This window comes from Aethalodelphis obliquidens, unplaced genomic scaffold (genome assembly GCF_003676395.1).
Source record: "Aethalodelphis obliquidens isolate GAN/ISIS:26980383/991018 unplaced genomic scaffold, ASM367639v1 scaffold2, whole genome shotgun sequence".
Lineage (NCBI taxonomy): Eukaryota > Metazoa > Chordata > Mammalia > Artiodactyla > Delphinidae > Aethalodelphis > Aethalodelphis obliquidens.
Window position 1 is genome coordinate 75884204 of NW_020837946.1, and position 22543 is coordinate 75906746.

Sequence of the window (22543 nt, forward strand, 5' to 3'; positions counted from 1 at the left end):
TACCAATTAACATCCCCACTAACAGTGTAGGAGAGTTCCCTTTGTCTCTACACCCTCTCCAGCATTTATTGCTTGTAGACTTTTTGATGATGTACATTCTGACCAGTGTGAGGTGAAACCTCACTGTAGTTTTGATTTGCATTTCTCTCATAATTAGTGACATTGAGCATCTTTTCTTGTCCTTATTGGCTATCTGTATGTCTTCTTTGGAGTAATGTCTATTTAGAGCTTCTGCCCATTTTTTGATTGGGTTGTTTGTTTGAGATTGAGCTGCATGAGCTTCTTGTATATTTTGGAGACTAATCCCTCTCCATTGCATTGTTTGCAAATATTTTCTTCCATTCTGTGGGTTGTCGTTTTGTTTTGTTTATGGTTTCCTTGCTGTGCAAAACTTTTAAGTTTAATTAGGTCCCATTTGTTTATTTATTTTTTTCATTACTCTAGAAGGTGGATCAAAAAAGATATTGCTACAGTTTTATGTCAGAGTGTTCTACCTATGTTTTCCTCTAAGAGTTTTATTGTATCTGGTCTTACATTTAGATATTTAAACCACTTTGAGTTTATTTTTGTGTATGGTGTTAGGGAATGTTTCATTCATTTACATGTAATTGGCCAGTTTTCCCAGCACCATTTGTTGGAGAGACTCTTTTCTTCATTGTATATTCTTGCTTCCTTTGTCATAGATTAATTGACCATACATGGGTGGGTTTATTTCTGGGCTTTCTATCTTGTTCCATTTATCTATATTTCTGTGTTTATGCCAGTACCACACTTTTGATGACTGTAGCTTTGTAGTATAGTCTGAAGTCAGGGAGTCTGATTCCTCCAGCTGCATTTTTCTCTCTCAGAATTGCTTTGGCTATTCGGGGTCTTTTGTGTTAACATACAAATCAAAAAAATTTAAGTTCTAGTTCTATGAAAAATGCCATTGGTAATTTGATAGGAATTCACTTAATCTGTAAATTGCCTTGGGTAATGTAGTTATTTTGACAATATTGATTCTTCCAATCCAAAAACGTGGTATATCTTTACATCCCTTGGTGTAATCTTTGATTTCTTTCGTCAGCATCTTATACTTTTCCAAGTACAGGTCTTTTGTCTCCCTAGGTAGGTTTGTTCCTGGGTATTTTTTTCTTTTTGATGCAATGGTAAATGGGATCTTTCCTTAATTTATCTTTCTGATCTTTCGTTGTTAGTATATAGGAATGCAAGAGATTTCTGTGTATTCGTTTTGTATCCTGCAACTTTACCGAATTTATTGATGAGCTCTAGTAGTTTATTGGTAGCTCTTTAGGATTTTCTATGTATAGTATCATGTCATCTGCAAACAGTAATAGTTTTGCTTCTTCTTTTCCAATTTGGATTCCTTTTATTTCTTTTTCTTCTCTGATTAACATGGTTAGGACTTCTAAAACTGTGTTGAATAAAAGTGGTGAGACCATACATCCATGTTTTGTTCCTGATCCTAGAGGAAATGCTTTCAGGTTTTCAGTTGAGAATGATGATAGCTATGGGTTTGTCATATATGGCCTGTGTTCCCTCTATGCTTGCTTCTGGAGAGTTTTTTTAATCATAAATGGGTGTTGAATTGTGTCAAAAGCTTTTTCTGCATCTATTGAGATGATCATATGGTTTTTATTCTTCAGTTTGTTAATATGGTGTATCACATTGATTGATTTGTGTATATTGAAGAATCCTTGCATACCTGGGATAAATCCCACTTGAACATGGTGTATGATCCTTTTAATGTATTGTTGGATTAGGTTTGCTAGTATTTTGTTGTGGATTTTTTGCATCTACATTCATCAGTGATACTAGCCTATAATTTTCTTTTTTTGTGATTGTCTGGTTTTGCTATCAGGGTGATGGTGGCCTCAAAGAATGAGTTTGGGAGTGTTCCTTCCTCTGCAGTTTTTTTGGAATAGTTTCAGAAGGATAGATGTTAGCTTTTCTTTAAATGTTTGATAGAATTTGCCTGTGAAGCCATCTGGTCTTGGACTTTGTTTTTTGGGAGTTTTTTCATCACAGCTTCAATTTCAGTACTTGTGATTGGTCTGTTCATATCTTCTATTTCTTCCTGGTTCAGTCTTGTAAGGTTTCACCTTTCTAAGCATTTTTCCATTTCTTCTATGTTGTTCATTTTATTGGCCTGTAGCTGCTTGTAGTAGTCTATTATGATCCTGTGTATTTCTGTGGTGTCTGTTGTAATTTCTCCTTTTCCATTTCTAATTTTTGCTGATTTGGCCCTCTCTCATTTTATTTTATTTTTTTCTTGATGAGTCTGGCTAAAAGTTTATCAATTTTATCTTTTCAAAGAACCAGCTTTTAGTTTCACTGATCTTTGCTATTATTTTCTTCATCTCAGTTTCACTTATTTCTGCTCTGATTTTTCTGACTTCTTTCCTTCTACTAAGTTTGGGTTTTGTTCGCTCTTCTTTCTAGTTGCTTTATGTGTAAGGTTAGGTTGTTTATTTGCAGTTTTTCATGTTTCCTGAGGTAAGAATCCACTGCTATAAACTTCCCTCTTAGAACTGCATTTGCTGCATCCCATAGGTTTTGGATCATCGTCTTTTCATTGTCATTTGTCTCTAGGTACTTTTTGATTTCTTCAGCAATCCATTGGTTGCTTAGCAGCATATTATTTAGCCTCACATGTTTGTGTTTTTTACAGTTTTTTTCTTGTGTTCAGTTTCTAATCTCATAGTGTTGTGGTTGGAAAAGATGCTTTATATGATTTCAATTTTCTTTAATTTACCAGGGTTTTCTTTGTTGCCCAGCATGTTCTCTAACCTGGAGAATGTTCTGTGTGCAGTTGAGAAGAACTGTGTTCTGCCACTTTGGGGTGGAATGTCCTATAAATATCAAGCCCATCTGGTCTATTGTTGTGTGTGTCATTTAAAGCTTGTGTTTCCTTGTTTATTTTCTGTCTGGATGATCTGTCCATTGGTGTAAGCGGGGTGTTAAAGTCCCCCAGTATTCTTGTGTTACTGTTATGGCTGTTAGCATTTGCCTTATGTATTGAGGTGTTCCTATGTTGGGTGCATAAATATTTATAATTGTTATATCTTCTTCTTGGATTGATCCCTCAATCATTGTGTCATATCCTTCTTTGTCTCTTCTAACAGTCTTTATTTTAAAGTCTGTTTTGTCTGATACGAGTGTTGTTGCTTCAGTTTTTTTTTAATTTCCATTTGCATGGAATACCTTTTTGCATCCTGTCACTTTCAGTGTGTATGTGTCCCTACCTCTGAAGTGGGTCTTTTGTAGACAGCTTATATACGGGTCTTGTTTTAGTATCCATTCAGCCAGTGTACATCTTTTGGTTGGAGCATTTAATCCATTTACATTTAATGTAATTATCAATATGTATGTTCTTCTTGCCATTTTGTTAATTGTTTTAGATTTCTTTTGGTAGGTCTTTTTCTTCCCTTCCTCTTTTATTATCTTCTCTTGTGATTTGATGACTTTTAGTGTTGTGTTTGTATTCCTTTTTCTTCTTTGTGTGTATATCTATTATAGATTTTTGGTTTGCAGTTACATGAGGTTTTGATATAGCAGTCTATATATATATATATATATATATATATATATATACACAAGATTGTTTTAAGTTGCTGTTCTCTTAGTTTAGAGTTGTGGCTTTTTCTTTTTCACCTAGAGAAGTTCCTTTAGCATTTGTTGTAAAGCTGGTTTGGTGGTGCTGAATTCTCTTATTTCTTGCTTGTCTGTAAAGTTATTGTTTTCTCTGTCAGATCTGAACGAAAGCCTTGCTGGGTAGAATATTCTTAGGTTTTTTCCTTTTATCACTTTAAATATATTTAAAGTGACACTCCCTCTGGCCTGTAGAATTTATGCTGAAAAATCAGCTGATAACCTTATAGGGATTCCCTTGCATGTTACTTGTTGCTTTTCCTTTGTTGCTTTTAATATTTTTTCTTTGTCTTTAATTTTTGTAAGTTTGATTAATATGTGTCTTGGCATGTTCCTCCTTGGGTTTATCCTGTATGGAACTCTGCACTTCCTGGAGTTGAGTGAGTGTTTCGTTTTCCATGTTACGGAGGGTTTTGGCTATAATCTCTTCAAATATATTGTCAGGCCCTTTATGTCTCTTCTCATCTTGGGACCCCTATAATGCAAATGTTGGTGTGTTTAATGTTGTCCCAGAGGTCTCTGAGACTGTCCTCTTTTCTTTTCATTCTTTTCTCTCTGTTTTGTTCTACAGCAGTGATTTCCACCATTTCTGTCTTCCAGGTCACTTATCAGTTATTATGCCTCAGTTATTCTGCTACAGATTTCTTTCTAGTGTATTTTTCATTTCAGTTATTGTATTGTTCAACTCTGTTCTTTATCTCTTCGTTAAACTGTTTTTGTATCTTCTCGGTTTGTGCCTCCATTCTTTTTCCAAGATCTTGGATCATCTTTACCATCGTTACTCTGAATCGCCTATCTCCACTTCAGTTAGTTGCTCTTCCAGGGTTTTATCTTTTCCGTTTGTCTGGTGCATATTCCTTTTCCATCTCATTGTGTCTGACTTTCTCTGTTTCCAGTCTCAGTTCCACAGGCTGCAGGATTGTCCTCTTGCTTCTAGTGTCTGTTCCCTGGTGGGTGATGCTGGTCTAAGAGGCTTGTGCAGCCTTCCTGGTAGGAGGGACTGGTGCCTGCCTATCGGTGGGTGGAGCTGGGTCTTGTCCCTCTGGTGGGCAGGCCGTGTCAAGGGGTGTGTTTAATGGACAGCTGTGGGTTCAGGAAGGTTTTAGGCAGCATGTCTGCTGATGGGTGGAGCTGTGTTCCCACCCTGTTGGTTATTTGGCCTGAGGCATCTCAGCACTGAAGCCCTCAGGCTGTTGAGTGGGGCCAGGACTTGGTGACAAAATGGCAGCCTCCTGGAGAGTTCATGCCAATGAGTACTCCCCTGTACCTCTGCCACCAGTGTCCTCTTTTCCACAGTGAGCCATAGCCACCCCCCTGCTCTCCAGGAGACCAAGACTAGCAGGTAGGTCTGGCCCAGGCTCCTATGGAGTCCCTGTTTTTTCCATGGGTCCTGGTGTATACCCTCCAAGGGTGGAGTTTCTCTTTCCCCCAGTCCTGTGGAGTTTCTGTGATCAAGCCCCACTGGATTTCAAAGCCAAATGCTCTGGGGGGCTCCTCCTCCCAATGTTAGACCCCCAGACTGGGGAGCCTGATGTGGGGTTCAGAACTCTCACTCCTGTGGGACAACTTCTATGATGTAATTATTTTCCAGTTTGTGGGTCACCCACTCAGTGGGTATGGGATTTGATTATTTTGCACATGGGCCCCCTTCTACTGTCTCCTTGTGGCTTCTTTGTCTTTTAGATGTATCTTTTTTGGTACATTCCAGTCTTTTTTCAAGTCCAGTGGTTGGTTAGCAGTTATTTGTGATTTTGGTGTTTTTGTGAGAGGAGGCAAGCTCAAGTCCTTCTACTCTGCTATCTTGTCTCTACCACCACCCCCCTGCCCCACCCTGACCTCTCCCATTTTTATCTGGACTTTGTCACTGTTGTCCCTACCTCCATAAGCTGGGCTTTATTCCCTGAAGTTTCTCCTGAAAAAGAGCTTCAGTTATTGAGTTGTAAGAATTCACAGGCTGCAGAGTTTTCAGACTGTTCAGACATTTAGAGAGGGGACTTTTCACTGACTTGCACATTGGATTTTATGAAAACACTTCTCCCAGTTTCAACTACTATTATTAAATTGGCATAAAACAATTTCTCTTGAGTATCTATTGGCAACTCAGGTGTTATCCTGGTCTCATTTCCATCAGGCACCCCATTGCTTCCCTTTTTTCCTACTGCAATGATTGTATTATCATATGGTCATGAATTTTACCGGTCATATTTTGGGATTGGTGAGAATACCTTGTCACCTAATTTTATTGTTAAAGTTGTCCATCAGTTTTTGGTTTTGCTAACCTGGATGCTCTCTCTGCCTCAATGGAGGAATTCAAAGAGTTTCAAACAGTATGTCACTGCTGCTGCTATTTTTTCAGAATTCCAGAATAGACTCATTTTGGGGACTTCATGAAAAGGAGCCTGTTTTATTCATGACATGTTCTAACTTTTCTAAAAATTGGTTTGATGGTTTCCAGACGTGTAATATTAATTGTCCCTTAGAATGCAGCAGGTGCTAAGAGGATATAGTATAGGAACCCAAGTTGAATCTGGTGAGGCTGGCTGGACATGGGTTCTAGGAGACTAGAAATAATTAGGAGTCAGTGGTTTTAGGAAAGCTGTCAGAATGAGACAGGGATGGCAAGCACCACAACCACCACAATAATTATTATTATTTATAATTGTAATTGTATGTGCCATGAACTGTCCCAAGCACTTATGTGTAATAACTAATTCAAAACCAACCTATTACCCCAATTTTACACATGAAAACATTAAGATACAAAGAGGTTAAGTAGTTTGTCCAAATAAGTTATTGAAAGTTATTATAGTGAGTTTGGGAATTGCCTGGTCCTGCCATCCAGACAGGTAGGCAGGCAGTGTTGTTGTTCAGAAAGGAGGCCTATAAGGAGGATTAAGTTCTAGTTGAATAAAGGTAAATGACAGGTCATCCAGACAGTGGCAAAGACACATGGAACATGAAAGGGGCCTAGGATCAGACCTGAGGAAGCAGGTCAAAAAGGCTAGAAGCAGGGGCTTCCCTGGTGGCTCAGTGGTTGAGAGTCTGCCTGCCGATGCAGGGGACACGGGTTCTTGCCCCGGTCCGGGAAGATCCCATGTGCCGTGGAGCAGCTGGGCCCGTGAGCCATGGCCGCTGAGCCTGCGCTTCCGGAGCCTGTGCTCCGCAACGGGAGAGGCCACAGCAGTGAGAGGCCCGTGTACCGCAAAAAAAAAAAAAAAAAAAAGGCTAGAAGCAAAGTGGTTTCCATGCTGAGTGTCTGTCAGACTGTTGGGCCCCGGTCATGAAAATGACTTCTGGCTATCATGACATTGGATACAAATATGGAATGTCAGGGAACAGGGCTAGCAATACCCATCTTAAAAAATTGAGAAGGACATATCATCTGGATAGAGACAGTATCTGAGAGGTTTTTGTGAGTAGTCCTATGATATCCAGAGTTTTTAAAAAAAATTCCTGTACACCTAGAAGGCAGCCTGATGTACATCAGGTATTCTCAAGTCAATGAGCCTAACAGTGGGAATCTGTAATATTTTCTTCAAACATAAAAAGAGTCACTAGTGTCTTCTGACAGTCTTCAACAAGCAAATCTTAATGCACAATATAAGATACTGGCATACAGGAAAGTTCAAACTATGCATCTCATCTTTTGAGATGCAAAGGATGATCAGATATAGGATGATTTTGCATGATTTTAAAATCAGAACCATTGTAAGAACACTCTGGAACTGAGGTAAATATATATATTCCCAAAGAATGTTATTTAAGCAGAGAAATGAAATTTCAGGAAAGATCCTGATCTTGTCACTGGTGTCATATTACCTGACAACACCAATTGCTTGATCATGCCATTCATTAATCCTGAGAAAAATCTAGGCAAACAAACATGGAGGAACTTCATCCATAGAAACTCCTTACAGAATCCAACCTGTATCAACATAGGTAGAACATATGGGTAGTTCTGCATTCTGAGAAATTCTTGTGACTCATTCCTTATGTTGTGGTATAGCTTTGAATATATGGTGTAGGGCCAGTGTAGTTTTAACTTTGTTGTCTGCTTTGACATTTCTTTGTTTACACATAATCTTTTATCGCCTGAGAACAATCTTTCATGACATAAACTTGGGAGTATTTTTCCCACTTGTGTTTTGATGTTTGAAATCAGCAAGTCTTTTTCTAAATGTTTCTACTCGGTGGTAATATCATTGGTAATGTTCTTACCACTTGCATGGTTTGTTCATTAGCTTTTGCTCCCTCTGCTGGATTGTAACAGCAAGCAACAATGAGAACTCCAATTCTAAAAAAAGAGTCATAAACTCCCACCCCCACCACCTTTGAACTTCAAAACTAACAGGTAAGCTTCATTCTAAAATAAGAGTCTAAACTTAAACTAGCTTTTTTGGGGCTTTACATGCTTATCTTTCAACTGCACATTATGTTACTCATTATTTTAAATATGTCAACCTCATTTGGTTTCTCTTTACTTTGTAAAGAAGGAAATTGGCACATTTGCAGTGCATTCCAGAGTTTAATGTTAATATTTGCATGTAATTAATTGCTGCAGTGAATATGCATTTAAGTATATTTATTTTCTCTTTACCAAATTATGAATAAATCAGAAGGATGGTTTTACACAGATTTGCAAAATCTATTTAATTAACAAACCCAAGCTGACTTCTCTTATGTAAACCTGGGTTTAGAATGTCCTGTGAGATTTAAAAATTATGAGTATGTGATATCTTAACCTCCTTCAACAAAACAGTAAAGAATACAGAAAACTGAACAATTTCATTTATTTTGGTGGATAACAAAAGCAAACAAGAATCCTAGGAGAATTCATATGCCTAACTGGAATATAGTTTGTTGCAGTTGTTTGTGCCAATACATATTTAAGTGATAGAATTGATTCTAATTTATTTATCAGCAGTGTAAAGAAAAAAATTTTTTTCTATTAGGATACTTGCTCATTTTGTCCATAGGTGGGTTACCCAGCCCAACATTCTTTAAGGTTAACATCTGATGAAGAGTAATATATTCTGCCTGTATATGTGCATATTTAGTTACACTGGGATGAAAATCAGCTACTGGTCCCAAAGAGTTTTGGAAATATCATGATGGGCAGAGAGAATGCCCCCACTTGTGCCAAGTTGTATAAAATGAGGCTTTCTTACTGGTTATCCTATTAAAGGGTCAAGAAGATGGTGAATTTATAAATAGATCTCCTGATTACCAGCAGAAAGGGTAACACTCTCAAGGTTTTAGCCTCTGCATCTGGCAGTAACTGATTTTATCCTTAATCCCTGCAGTCAATAGATGTCTATTTTTAGTTAAATTTGCTCTTTAACAATATTTAAGGAATACAGTGTCAATGTGTGCAAGGATCTTAACTAGCTGATAAGGTTAAAGAATACAAGAGGAGAAGGAAGTGCTGAGGTCAAGCAGGCAGTACGAAATGCAGAGACTAATGTCAAAACGTCTTCCAAGCAACATGTAAATGCAAATACTAAGCCCCAAGAGTTAAAAGTCACTTGGCTCCAGCAATCCTCTTCTCTCCCTTCTTGCCCTCTCTATTCTTGTGTTCTACATAGCTCACATTTTTCCAAAATGCTGGCCTGTCTGAGGCCAAAAATTTAGGGTGAAGCATTACTACTTTAGAAGGCCATTTTTCAATCTTATACTTGAATTAGCTTTTACATTTACAAGATCAGAAGCTGACATGCTAAATATACATAAGCTAAAGGGCTACTTAAGAGAGAATTTAATGCTGCAAGAAGCTCTACTTCCTTATTCCATTATGATCTGCTTACTAAGTCTAAAAGGCATATGCTTCATTAAGCTACTTAATTAAAGGTTTTAGTTCAAAGCAATTGCACAGCTTTTAACTTCCCATTGGAAACTGCATGTAATTCACGGGCTGGGTAAAGTAATATTTCAATTACCTGAGTAAAATGCAAATGTAAGAAATTAAGACAGCTATCTGATATCAATACTGATGATTATTTTGGTGACAGTACACGATAATAGAAACTGAATACCATGTTTGCCTCTATCTTGCAATACAACTAGGAAAGTTATAAAGAGAAATTGACATGCAAATATTTATATTCATCAGTGCACTGCAATATTAAATATCTAGGCTTTGAAAAACACTGAAACTCAAGGAAATTGTAAATTGTTAAATCCTAACAATTTCATTTGAAATTAAGTGAGGAGTACATATGAATTACTACAAAGAAATAACTTTGTCCTCTAGATAAGTAGCTTTGGACACCTGATACCACTTTGAGACTTTGAGAGATAGTACCTTCATATATAAGGAAAGGTAGTTTTTTACATTTTTAAATTGATGGTTAATGACAGGTAGTAAGAAAGAAAAAGATTTAAGTAAATGACTGTTGTCCATTAACAGTTCATCCCGAACTCATTATCAGTGTCCATCAAATTATGTATACATGACTAGGCAAAATTGAATTAGAAAGCAGTGCTTGGTGAATTTGTCCTTCTGTTTCCAAGGAAGCAGGTGCAGGATTGCATCTCTTTAGGGTGGTTTTAAAGTGGAAAACTGCAGTACGTTAATATTCCAGAAAGTTCAAAACTTAATATATCTCAGAGTTTTGAATTTATTGGGTTTTTGAAATAGCAGCTTATAGCATGCCTATATGCCACATGTTTATTTCTACTTAATTTCTTATCTGTTTGTTTGATGCTCTTTTGCCATCCCCCCACCCCCATTTCAGTAGAATGGCTTAAGAGTAAAGGTCTTTCCTTATTGACTTTGCATCATTAGCATATAACACAGGTTCTAGTTTAATCTCTTATTTAATAAAAGCATTTTGAATGAATAACATATAGTAATATAATCTATTTTCTCCTTCTAGTTATAAGAAAAAGTGAGCTTTAGTGTCAGACTAAAATGTATTGAATCCTGACTCCAATATTTAATTAGCTCTATGAACATTAGGTCAATCACGTGAACTTTCTCCATACAGGTTCCATATTTAATTGGGGATAATAACAAAACCTAACTCATGGAATTGTGATTTTTAAATACTGCAATTATTATTAAGCATCTAGCATAATGTTTGACATAGTAAGAAAACAATAAATAGTAGCTATAATTACAATACCTGTAACTACTGGTGCTGCTACTAATTCTTGCTAGGTGGTGTTGTAGATGCTCTCTATCCTCAATCATCACTATAACCTTGTATGATTACCTTCCTGCTGCTGACAGGTACCAGAGAGAAGACCTAGTGCTACTTGAGTCCTAAACTGTGAGGTCAGTATTTAAACCCTCCTCTGCTTGATTCCGAAGCCTGGGGTTTTTTCAGTACAACGTGCTGCCTCTTCTGGATATGTTTCAAAAATCCTGAAAGGTGTAATCTCTATCTTTAAAAGTTTTTCAGACGATTTCTATAAGATTCATTACAGAAGATAGTTACTTTAAAATCAGTAGGTTGTATAAAGGAATTTTCCCACACTTCATTTTCACTTTTTCAGAAAGTCAATTAATTAGGTTTCTTGCTGTAGTACAGGAAAGCATAAAACTGAATTTTTAACATGGAAGTAAACATCTAGGTTCCATTTCAGAGTCCTGAATCTTGCTCAGGAGTCACCCCGGTGGCCTCAGAGAATTTCCAAAAGCCCTCTTTACTCATGTCTGTCTTGTTATCTAGGCCCTGGTCATCCTTCTTTTAGAAAGAGTTATCAATGTTTACTCATCAGCTGGGTCCATTGATTACCATGGGAGAAATACTCTACTACAAGAATAGAAAAACTCCCTTCTTCTAAAGGTACAGTCAGATTCACACTTGATCCAACAAACTTTTCAGTAAAGAAATGAATGTTAGATATTTTGTTGGGGATCTTCAGTAGAACTAGATTATAATAACTCACATGCAAACAGTGTTCCAGTTTAAAAAACACTCATATATTTTATGTACTGAATATAAATAAATCCCTGTGACATTAGTGCTAACATGGGAATACTGCATATTTGAAAACAGCAATGACACCCTCCCAATGAAAACAAAAAAACCGCAAAACATCAGAGGCCCAGGACTAGTCACTAAAGTTACACCTAGAAAGTAGTATATTCAGTGTTATTCCACATGAACCTTTGCACTACAGTATTCAGATTAATGTTGAATAGATGTAAACTGAAAAATTCTATAGAGAGATACTTACCTGGCTGATGAGTAAGTGGAGATTTGGCAAACAGTGCAATGATAAGGCACAGAAAAACAGCCTTTAAAAACAGTTCAGCTAGGAACAAATTGCATTTTTTTCTTTAATTATTTTCTAGTTAATCACAAGTGATATTTATAGTTATAGAGTGGATAAAGCCATAGATATCTTGGCAAATGCACCAAAAAGTATTAGACTGAATTTTCAGATATTCTACTGTTATGACCTATAAAAATGGCAGATTCAACAAACATAATAAATATTTTTGGAATGCATGTATTATTGCTGTTGAAATGCTTTAATTACAACCAATATTAAATTAGTTTTGATTCTCAAACCTAATCCCCATTAGGTGGGAAATTAACAGTATGGAACATACAATTCATAAAGGAATAATTCTTATTTTGAGCAATTGAATATGTATTAGGAACATATGCTTGTACAGTTATTTTTAAATTTCTAAAGATAATAGATATTTTGTGACTATATTACCCAATCTACAGATTCAATGCAATCCCTATCAAATTACTAATGACATTTTTCACAGAATTTGAACAAAAACATTGTAATTTGTATGGAAACACAGAAAGACCCTGAAGAGCCAAAGCAATCTTAAGAAAGATAGATAGAGCTGGAGGAATAAGGCTCCCTGACTTCAGAATATACTACAAAGCTACAGTCATCAAAAGAGTATGGTACTGGCACATATACAGAAATACAGATCAATGGAACAGGACAGAAAGTCCAGAGGTAAACCCACGCACCTCTGGTCACCTAATCTATGAGGAAGGAGGCAAGAATATACAATGGAGAAAAGACAGTCTCTTCAATAGTGGTGCTGGGAAAACGGGACAGCTACGTGTAAAAGAATGAACTTAAAACACTCCCTAACATCATACAGAAAAATAAAATGGATTAAAGACCTAAATGTAAGACCAGATACTATAAAAGTCTTAGAGGAAAATATAGGCAGACATAAATCGTAGCAAGATCTTTTTTGATTTACCTCCTAAAATAATGAAAATAAAAACAAACAAATGGGACCTGATTAAACGTTTAGCTTTTGCACAGCAAAGGAAACCATAAACAAAATGAAAAGACAACCCTCAGAATGGGAAAAATATTTGCAAACGAAGAGACCCACAAGGGATTAATCTCCAAAATATACAAACAGCTCATGCAGCTCAACATCAAAAAAACAAACAACCTAATCAAAAAATGGGCAGAAGATCTAAATAGACATTTCTCCAGAGAAGAGGTAGAGATGGCCAACAAACACATGAAAGAATGCTCAACATCATTAATCATTAGAGAAATGCAAATCAAAACTACAATGAGATATCACCTCACACCAGTCAGAATGGCCATCATCAAAAAATCTACAAACACTAAATGCTGGAGAGGGTGTGGAGAAAAGGGAACCCTCTTGCACTGTTGGTGGGAATGTAAACTTATCCAGCCACTATGGAGAACAGTGTGGAGGTTCCTTAAAAAACTAACAACAGAGCTACCATAGTATCCAGCAATCCCACTCCTGGGCATATATCTGGAGAAAACCATAATTTGAAAAGATACATGCACCCCAATGTTCACTGCAGCACTATTGACAATAGCCAGGACATGGAAGCAATCTAAATGTCCATCAGTAGAGGAATGGATAAAGAGGTGGTACGTACATACAATGGAATATTACTCAGCCATAAAAAAGAAAATACTGCCATTTGTAGCAACATGGATGGACCTAGAGATTGTCATACTAAGTCAGAAAGAAAAAGATATCATATGGTAGGGCTTATATGTGGAATCTGAAAAAAGGTACAAATGAACTTATTTACAAAACAGTCACAGATGTAGAAAACAAACTTACGGTTACCAAGGGGGAAAAGGGGGGAGGGATAAATTGGGATATCTAACACACTGCTATATATAAAATAGGTAACTAATAAGGACCTATTATATAGCACAGGGAACTGTACTCAATACTCTGTAATGGTCTATATGGGAAAAGCATCTAAAAAAGAGTGGATATATGTATATGTATGATTCACTTTGCTGTACACCTGAAATTAACACAACATTGTAAATCAAGTATACTCCAATAAAAATTTTAAAAGTCACAGAGAAAGAAGAAATAAAGAAGACAAAGGCATTTTTTTCTTCTCTAGATAATAAAGTTAGGGTAGGGTTATCCTCTGAATTGCACGTGGTAATTAGAAAAAGTAGCTTTCTGGATGAGTGTGAGTGAAAAACTTTTATTAAAGAAGTGAAAATATTTATTAAAAAAAGATATTTTGAAAAAGGATGGTGCAGATCAAGGGTTCTCAGTGTGTCCACAAAGTCTATATGATTTTGATAATAATAAGATAATACTTTTCACTCTCACTTCTCATGAATGTACAAGAAGTCTTCTGTAGGCTACATGGTGTATTATAATAGACAATATGGAAGCATTTGTAAGAATCCAGCTATCTTTTTTTTTTACCAGTTTTTAATGCAATTTAAAAAAATAAATAATGCTAATCTTACTATTTGGTTTTGCTTTATAAGATATATTTCTTTTTCAAAAATATGTTACTTATATTGTGTAATGGTTTATTCAATAAATTAATAAATTTTAAAGTTTCCAGTTTGTTTCAACATAATAAATATTAATAATTAGAGCCTACATAAATAAAAGCTCTTCATGCTCTTCATGGGTTTACAATAAATTTTAAGTGTAAGTTCCATATGACTAAAAAGTTTGAGAACTTTTTAAAGTTCTCTAAAGAAACAAGAAAATACTATTTATGCCATCTTAAACTATGTTCTTTCTTTTTACAAATCCCAGTGATATACACCTTTATGGTCCTTGTAATTTATGAGAAGTCATTTAAAATAGATCTGATTAAAACCCCTTAAAGCATTTTATTCATGACATAAAAAATAAAAACTTCTGCACAGAAAAGGAAAACATAAACAAGACAAAAAGACAACCCTCAGAATGGGAGAAAATATTTGCAAATGAAGCAACTGACAAAAGATTAATATCCAAAATTTACAAGCAGCTCGTGCATCACAGTATCAAAAAAACAAAGAGCCCAATCCAAAAGTGGTCAGAAGACCTAAAGAGACATTTCTCCAAAGAAGATATACAGATTGCCAACAAACACATGAAAGGATGCTCAACATCACTAATTATTAGAGAAATGCAAATCAAAACTACAATGAGGTATCACCTCACACCAGTCAGAATGGCCATCATCAAAAAATCTAGAAACAATAAATGCTGGAGAGGGTGTGGAGAAAAGGGAACCCTCTTGCACTGCTGGTGGGAATGTAAATTGATACAGCCACTATGGAGAACAGTATGGAGGTTCCTTAAAAATAAAACTACCATACAACCCAGCAATCCCACTACTGGGCATATACCCTGAGAAAACCATAATTCCAAAAGAGTCATGTACCACAATGTTCATCGCAGCTCTGTTTACAATAGCCAGGACATGGAAGCAACCTAAGTGTCAATTGACAGATGAATGTCTATAGAAGATGTGGCACATATATACAATGGAATATTACTCAGCCATAAAAAGGAATGAAATTGAGTTATTTGTAGTGAGGTGGATGGACCCAGAGTCTGTCATACAGAGTGAAGTAAGTCAGAAAGAGAAAAACAAATACCATATGCTAACACATATATATTATATGGAATCTAAAAAAAAGAAAATGTTTCTGAGGAACCTAGGGGCAGGACACGAATAAAGATGCAGGCGTAGAGAATGGACTTGAGGATATGGGGAGGGGGAAGGGTAAGCTGGGATGAAGTGAGAGAGTGGCATGGACTTATATATACTACCAAATGTAAAATCGGTAGCTGGTGGGAAGCAGCCGCATAGCACAGGGAGATCAGCTCGGTGCTTTGTGACCACCTAGAGGGGTGGGATAGGGAGGGTGGGAGGGAGATGCAAGAAGGAGGGGATATATGTATACATACAGCTGATTCACTTTGTTATACAGCAGAAACTAACACACCACTGTAAAGCAATTATACTCCAATAAAGATGTTAAAAAAAATATTGAGCTCCTTAGAAATTGCACCTTTTGCAAAATATATTTATAACTTAACCAAAATAAATAATTCATACCTCGCCAAGTGAGTAATAACGTCTTGGGATCTGGGAGTCTGGATAGATGTTTTCAAGGTACCAAGAAAAGGGCTTACACTTCAGATTTTCTCTTAGTGTTTTTCTGACTGACACATCTCCATAATCCACTTTGACAACACCTGCAATTTTGCAGAGAAACACACAAATCAGTTTGTGCTATTTTCATTTCAGCACTGTTTCACTCTGTTTACTTTGCTATCAGTTTTTTTCTCTATAATTAAAATTTCATCAAATTGAATTGCATATGCAGCTGCTACTACACTGATTTTCTTAGTAGCATCCAATTAGTACATTAAATGGATATTAAAAGGTTTTCCATTGGTTATGACTTTTTCAAATGCAAATATTTATCACCAAGTACTTGTACTTCCTAGATTGAATAATCAACTAAGTGTAATTTGGTATTAATTTAATATCTCACAATCAAAGCTTAATTGAGCTGTGTGATAATGTGGTTGTTTCTCTTTAATAAAAATTTCAGTAGCTTCACTATTTTTATTTTTGCTCATATTTTCCCTTTAGTATCATTTATTCACCACTTGTGGATTTCATGAGAAATTTACATAAATATAATCCTCACAGTGGACGGCACATATGTGTTCTAAATTTTCCTTCTTGAATTTTTATTCTATCTAGGTTTACCATAGACCTAATATTTTTTTTACTGATTTTTTTTCCTATCTTATTTTACAAGTTAGCATAAACCACTTCAAATCCTTGAGTAAGTTAGTAAATATATAAGCATAAAGAAACATAAGTAAATGAAATACACTTACATGTGTGTATTAAAATTGCTTAATTGTACTTCATATAATAGACTGAATATTTCCATTGAAGATCATAAAAGAATGCTCTTTAGTTGAGAAATTAAAATAACAATGCCACTGATTTTTATATAAAATATATGGTGACATGAATTGCTCATTAATATTAAAATGACTATTGAAATGACTAAACTGTGATAAGATGACAGTTATTTCTGAGATTATTTTGAAAAGGTCTCTGTTTAACATGTTTAAGACTAGTAAGCAACCAGACTTTGGCACAGGAAGAAAATGGGCCAGTATTTAGTATATTCTATCCCAACCAAACAGCAAAGCCAATTAGTCATTTTGTAAGAAAGGAACAACTGTTTAGGAAATTGAAATGTCTGTAACTAATACCATTATTTGGGTCACTATTTTCAAATGAGGTGATACTCTTGAAGCTCAATCACCTGCCTGTCCTTCCCACCCCCCACCACCCGTTTCTTTCAGAATTTTTGTTTTCTCAAAATTAAATGTCTTACTGTTGTTAGAAAGCATTCTGCTGTGCTTAAGCAGCCAAAGTATTTCCTTCTAAAATAAAATATTGATTTTTCTAGCTAGTGTTTGGATGAAAGCAATGTGATCTTTGTGCTTTTTAGACAGATAAATACTTTCTTTCAAAATAATTCTATCCAGAACTTCCAATCTGGAGTGCAGCTTTCAAAAGAAGAGGTTCAAAAACATTTACAAAATAGATCACGAAAAGAATTTCTCTTTGTGTTAAGAGCTACACATATAGTCTTGAAAATCTTATAAAAAGATGCTATTGGACCCAGAAAAAAAAGGCACTGCTGCTTCAAAGGACTTAGTTCAACAGTTAGTTTTACGGTTCTGGTTTCATTTTCAAGGTGGGCAAACTTAGTCAAAGTGGCTTATTTATATATCAGTATGCTCCCTTTTCATCATGTTAAGATTTAGTATTCCTGGCTCCAGAATTGTTTCCTAGGAGGCTTTTATGAGCACTTTCCTGATTGGAAGAAAGTTTAAGGTTCATTTGCATATATTTTACATGAGATAAGAGAAAATGTTAATTGCCCACATCAGATTTTTCAAAGGGTGGTTGGTGGAGAATGATAGAGCTTATTGAGCTTATTACCATTAGAAATGCACAGAAATACTGTGGACTTAATATTTTGGTAAGCATTGCTTTTCCCCTCTGTATGGATATTTTCCTACTTAGAGGTAAGATATTCAATATTATGTAAGACACAGAAGTGCTCACCAAATATTCATCAATTCCTCCACATTTCTCAGAACGCTGCAGTTAGGCAAGAACATCTGACTGGTTCTGACCAATGTCCCTCTGGTTGTAAGAATAGAAGGACTTGTTTGAGACCTGTCAGCTCTCTTTTCCTCTGCTACAGCCCTCATACTCCTGTATGTGCAGCTACAAGATGGTGAGACCTTTGTTAGTTTGTGTCAATGAGTGACTATGAAATAGAATCTGAATTAGATTATTCATTTCCATGGCTTAAAATACTATCTCACTTGTTTCCCAAACTCTTTATTGCCAACCCAAACCTCTCTGAAGTAGTTTATCCCATTGTTTACTCAGCAATTTTACTGGGATTTCTAATAGGCGCCTCAAATTTGACATGTCCAACAAGGTCCTCTTGATTTCCCACATGATCCATCTTCAAGGTTCTACATTTCAGTAAGTAGCACAAATATCCACCCATTTTCTCAAGGCAAAAACAAGGGAGTATTCCTTTTATCTCACAGACACATTCAATTCATTAGCAATTCACAATATGGATCTTTCTACTTACTATGGGGTTACATCCTGAAAAACCTACCGTAAGTTGAAAATATCGTAAGTCCAAAATGCACTCAATACACCTAACCTACCAAACATTATAGCTGAGCTGAGCCTACCTTAAATGTGCTCGGAACACTTACATTAGCCTGCAAGTGGGCAAAATCATCTAACATTAATCCAATTTTATAAAAAATTATTCAATATCTCATGTACTTTATTGAATATTGTACTGAAAGTGAAGAACAATGATTGAATGGATACAGAATAGCTGAAAGTGAAAAACAGAAATGATTGAGTAGATACGAAATGGTTTTAAGTATATCAGTTGTTCACCCTCCTGATTGCACGCTGACTGGGAGCTGGGACTGCCTAGCTTCTCAAGAGAGCATCACACTGCATGTTGCTAGCCAGGAAAAATATCAAAAACTGAAATTTGAGAAGTACAGTTTCTACTGAATACATATTGCTTTCATGCCATAGTAGAGTCAAAAAATTAAGTTGAATCATCATGAGTCAGGGACTATCTGTATATCCCCAGCCCCTCTACCATCCCCATTACCATCCTGGTCCCACTCTCTCTCATCTCTTGCCTAGACTAGCATTGCCGTAGCCTCTTCACTCGTCCTCCTGACATCTGACATTTCTCCATCTATCCTTTATTTACTATTGCCTGCTCCCTAGGCAATATATTTGAAATATAAATAAAATCACGTGCTCCTCTGCTCCAGAGCTTCCAGTAGTTTTCCATTGTGCTAAAAATAATTGACAATATCCTAGCCATGGCCAAAGCTTCTTCATGAAATGACTCTTGGTTATCTCTCTGAATCAATCACCTGTATTCACTTCATTGTAGCAACACTGGCTTTCTCTTTCTCTCTCTTTTTCCCCCCTGTCTGGAAAGGTATTACCCTGGAACTTAGGTGAGTTGTCCTACACTTTGTCCAAATCTCTGCTCAAACTTTACTTCCTCAGGCTCACCCTGACCTTCCTATCTAAATTGATCACCCTTCCTATCATCCTGGTAATGCTCTATCCCTCTATCCTGCTTAATTGTTCTCCAGCACACTTGCTAGTACTTGATAGCATATCACAGGTTAATTCTCTCATTGCCTCCCCAATGAAAACTTTGGACAAATTACTTAATCTCTTGAAGCCTAAGGTATTCTGTCTGATGATATCTTGTACGATGGTGTGAATACTAAATAACATCTGAAAAAGGCATAGTACAGTGCATGGTATATAATAATTACTGAATACATATTATGTATTTTAATGGACACCTGTTGTTTTTGCCTGCCCAACATCCATTCTGCATTTTGGTAAGAGCATTCAGGTTTTCTTTGGGCAACCATCACAGCCCCACTTTCACTTTGTGTGTCTTGGTGACCGCGTTCCCCTTCCTGCCTTTCCAGCTCCACTGGGATGATAGAATAAAGGCATCATCACCAATGAATCTTGCTGAAATTCACATTCTGATTCAGGTGGTCTAGAGGTAGGCCTGAGAGTCTGGATACCTAACAAGTTCCCAGGGGATGCTGCTGTTGCAGCAGGCCAAATTCTGAATAACACCCAAGACAAAGCAGTCCATTTCTCAGCCTTACTCAACAACCCATCATAATGATTGGCTCAGGAATGGGCATGTGAACTATCTAGGCTAATAAAAGTATACTCTGACAACTTTCTAGGACTGTTAGGAAGTTGAAGCTCTGTTTCTTCTGGAATTGCTAGCTGTAAAGATGATTAAAGCCTGGAGCTGCTGAGGCTACCATACAGAGAATGCCTACAACAGTGAAGCCAATACAGGAGTAAGATAAACAGATGGAAAGAAAAGCAGGCAAAGATAGAGAGCATAAGCCAGGCCAACATTAAGTCAGCAGATATTTATCATGTTCCAACTATATACAGGGCACAGTTTTCTAAGCACTTGGGATACATCAGTGAATAAAAGTATCTTCCTCAGTGGAGTTTACATTCTAGGGTAAGGAAACATAAGCAAACAGTAATACATTAGAAGGTGATACGTGCTATGACAAAAATAGAATAGGATGAAGGAAGAAGGTTGCAATAGAAGGAATCAATGAATTATGATTTTTTTCAAAGGCAACTTACAAGAGTTGCAAGTTTTTAAGGTAAGTCTTTCAATGGGACTTGAAGAAATGCTGGAGAAGCTCTGACCGAGTTTCATGAATTAGAATAAAAAGTAAGTAACTCTACATTTGCAGGTTTGATTAATAGGTAAATGATAACATTTATGGGCAGTTATATGTTATTTAATAACCTGTCATTCATCATTTTAAAATCTATTTCATGGTAGTATTGAATTTAGATACATAGAACAATTATGCTTTAATTCTTTAAATAGATAATAGATAGAAGGTCATCATAATCTCAGTTAAGTTCTTCCCAAGTAGATACCTAATAAGCCTAATAGTTCTGGTTACCTATAATCAAAGTACCTGATGACAGAATAGCCTGATTATAGATTAAAGTTTAGAGTTTTGTGCATAGGAATACATACTGCAGCATAGCTTAAAGTGGAGAAAATGGGAAATAATTTCCTTCAATAAGAGAATTCTTAAGTAAATCAGTGGTATACCTAATTGACAAAATATAATTGCTGTATTGAAATAATTATGTCTGTATAAAATATGGGAAGTGTAAATAAAATATAAAGAACTTTTATTACATTGTCATTATAACTGAGTAGAATGAAAATATATGGAACAAAAATAACTGAAAAATAAAAACAGTACATTCCCTTTGCTACTAAAAAAAAAAAAAGTTAAAAAATCTTTTTCCTTAAGCACAAAAGTTAAAACTGTACAAAGTTTTTATGTACAATGATATATTAATATACTTATAGATACAATGATATATTAACAATATACTTGCTTATTATAGATACGTATACATAGTTTCAGCTAAGAATTTTTTGATATTTTCAAAATTCCTTATAAAGAGAAAATCGTCCTTATTTTGTTATTTTCTTTGAAAACTGGTCATCAAAAGCTTTTTGAATAAGGATCTACATTTCTTTCTTCTCAAGTGTAATAAAAAGATCATTTTTAAGCCAACTAGGGATTACTGTATTCTAGAGTATCTAAGTACTATATTGTGTCAGATGTTTAGCAGATTAGTTGGAATATTTTTTTAATTTAAAAATACTCTTTTAATCTGCCATTTTAATTTTTACCCATTCTTAATTTGCATATAAGTTACCCAGGCTCATAACCGTTCATTAGGAAGTCACTGGATAGAACTATATTAAGAGGCTGATGACCCATGCCAGCTAATAATACACAGTGATTATCTGTTAAATTTATCATTTACTATTATTACTTCAATTTTATTTTAACGGAATAAAAATGAGATAATGAATTGTACAAAGATCACAGCTTCTGCTGAGAGCAACAGCACATATTTAAGTTTATCTGATCTTTATAGTTAAAAGTGTGGGCAGGTCAGAAGGTGGCAAAGACAGTGGAGTAGGAAGACCCTGAACTCACCTCCCAGAGACAAACCAAAATTATAACTATTTGCATAATAACTATCTATGCTAATGACCAGAAGATTTATTCCAACTGAAGACATAAAGAAGGAACCACATAGTATGATATGAGTCACAGACTTAGAGAACGAACATGGTTACTGGGTGGGGAGAAGGGATAGATTGAGAGTTTGGGATTAACATGTACACACTGCTATATTTAAAATAGATAACCAACAAGGACCTACTCTGTATCACAGGGAACTCTGCTCAATATTCTGTAATAACCTAAATGGGAAAAGAATTTGAAAAAGAATAGATACATACATATGTATCACTGAATCACTTTGCTGTACACCTGAAACTAACACAATATCGTTAATCAACTATGCTCTGATATAAAAATTAAAAAAAAAAGGAACCACAGTAAGATTAGTAGGAATGATGGAGACACAGTATAGTCAGAACCCAAAACTTCAGGGTTGGCAACCCACAAATGGGAGGGATATCA

General features: G+C 35.8%; 1 protein-coding gene across 4 annotated transcripts in view; it reads right to left on the reverse strand.

Moving 5' to 3' along the window:
* GALNT13 (polypeptide N-acetylgalactosaminyltransferase 13) overlaps nucleotides 1-22543 on the reverse strand; it is a 549363-nt gene that overhangs the window by 51219 nt on the left and 475601 nt on the right. For all 4 annotated transcript variants that reach the window (XM_027131165.1, XM_027131155.1, XM_027131182.1 and 1 more), the window contains one exon: nucleotides 15960-16099. In XM_027131165.1, the coding sequence (XP_026986966.1) occupies nucleotides 15960-16099 (140 nt within the window). The remainder of the gene's footprint in view (nucleotides 1-15959; nucleotides 16100-22543) is intronic.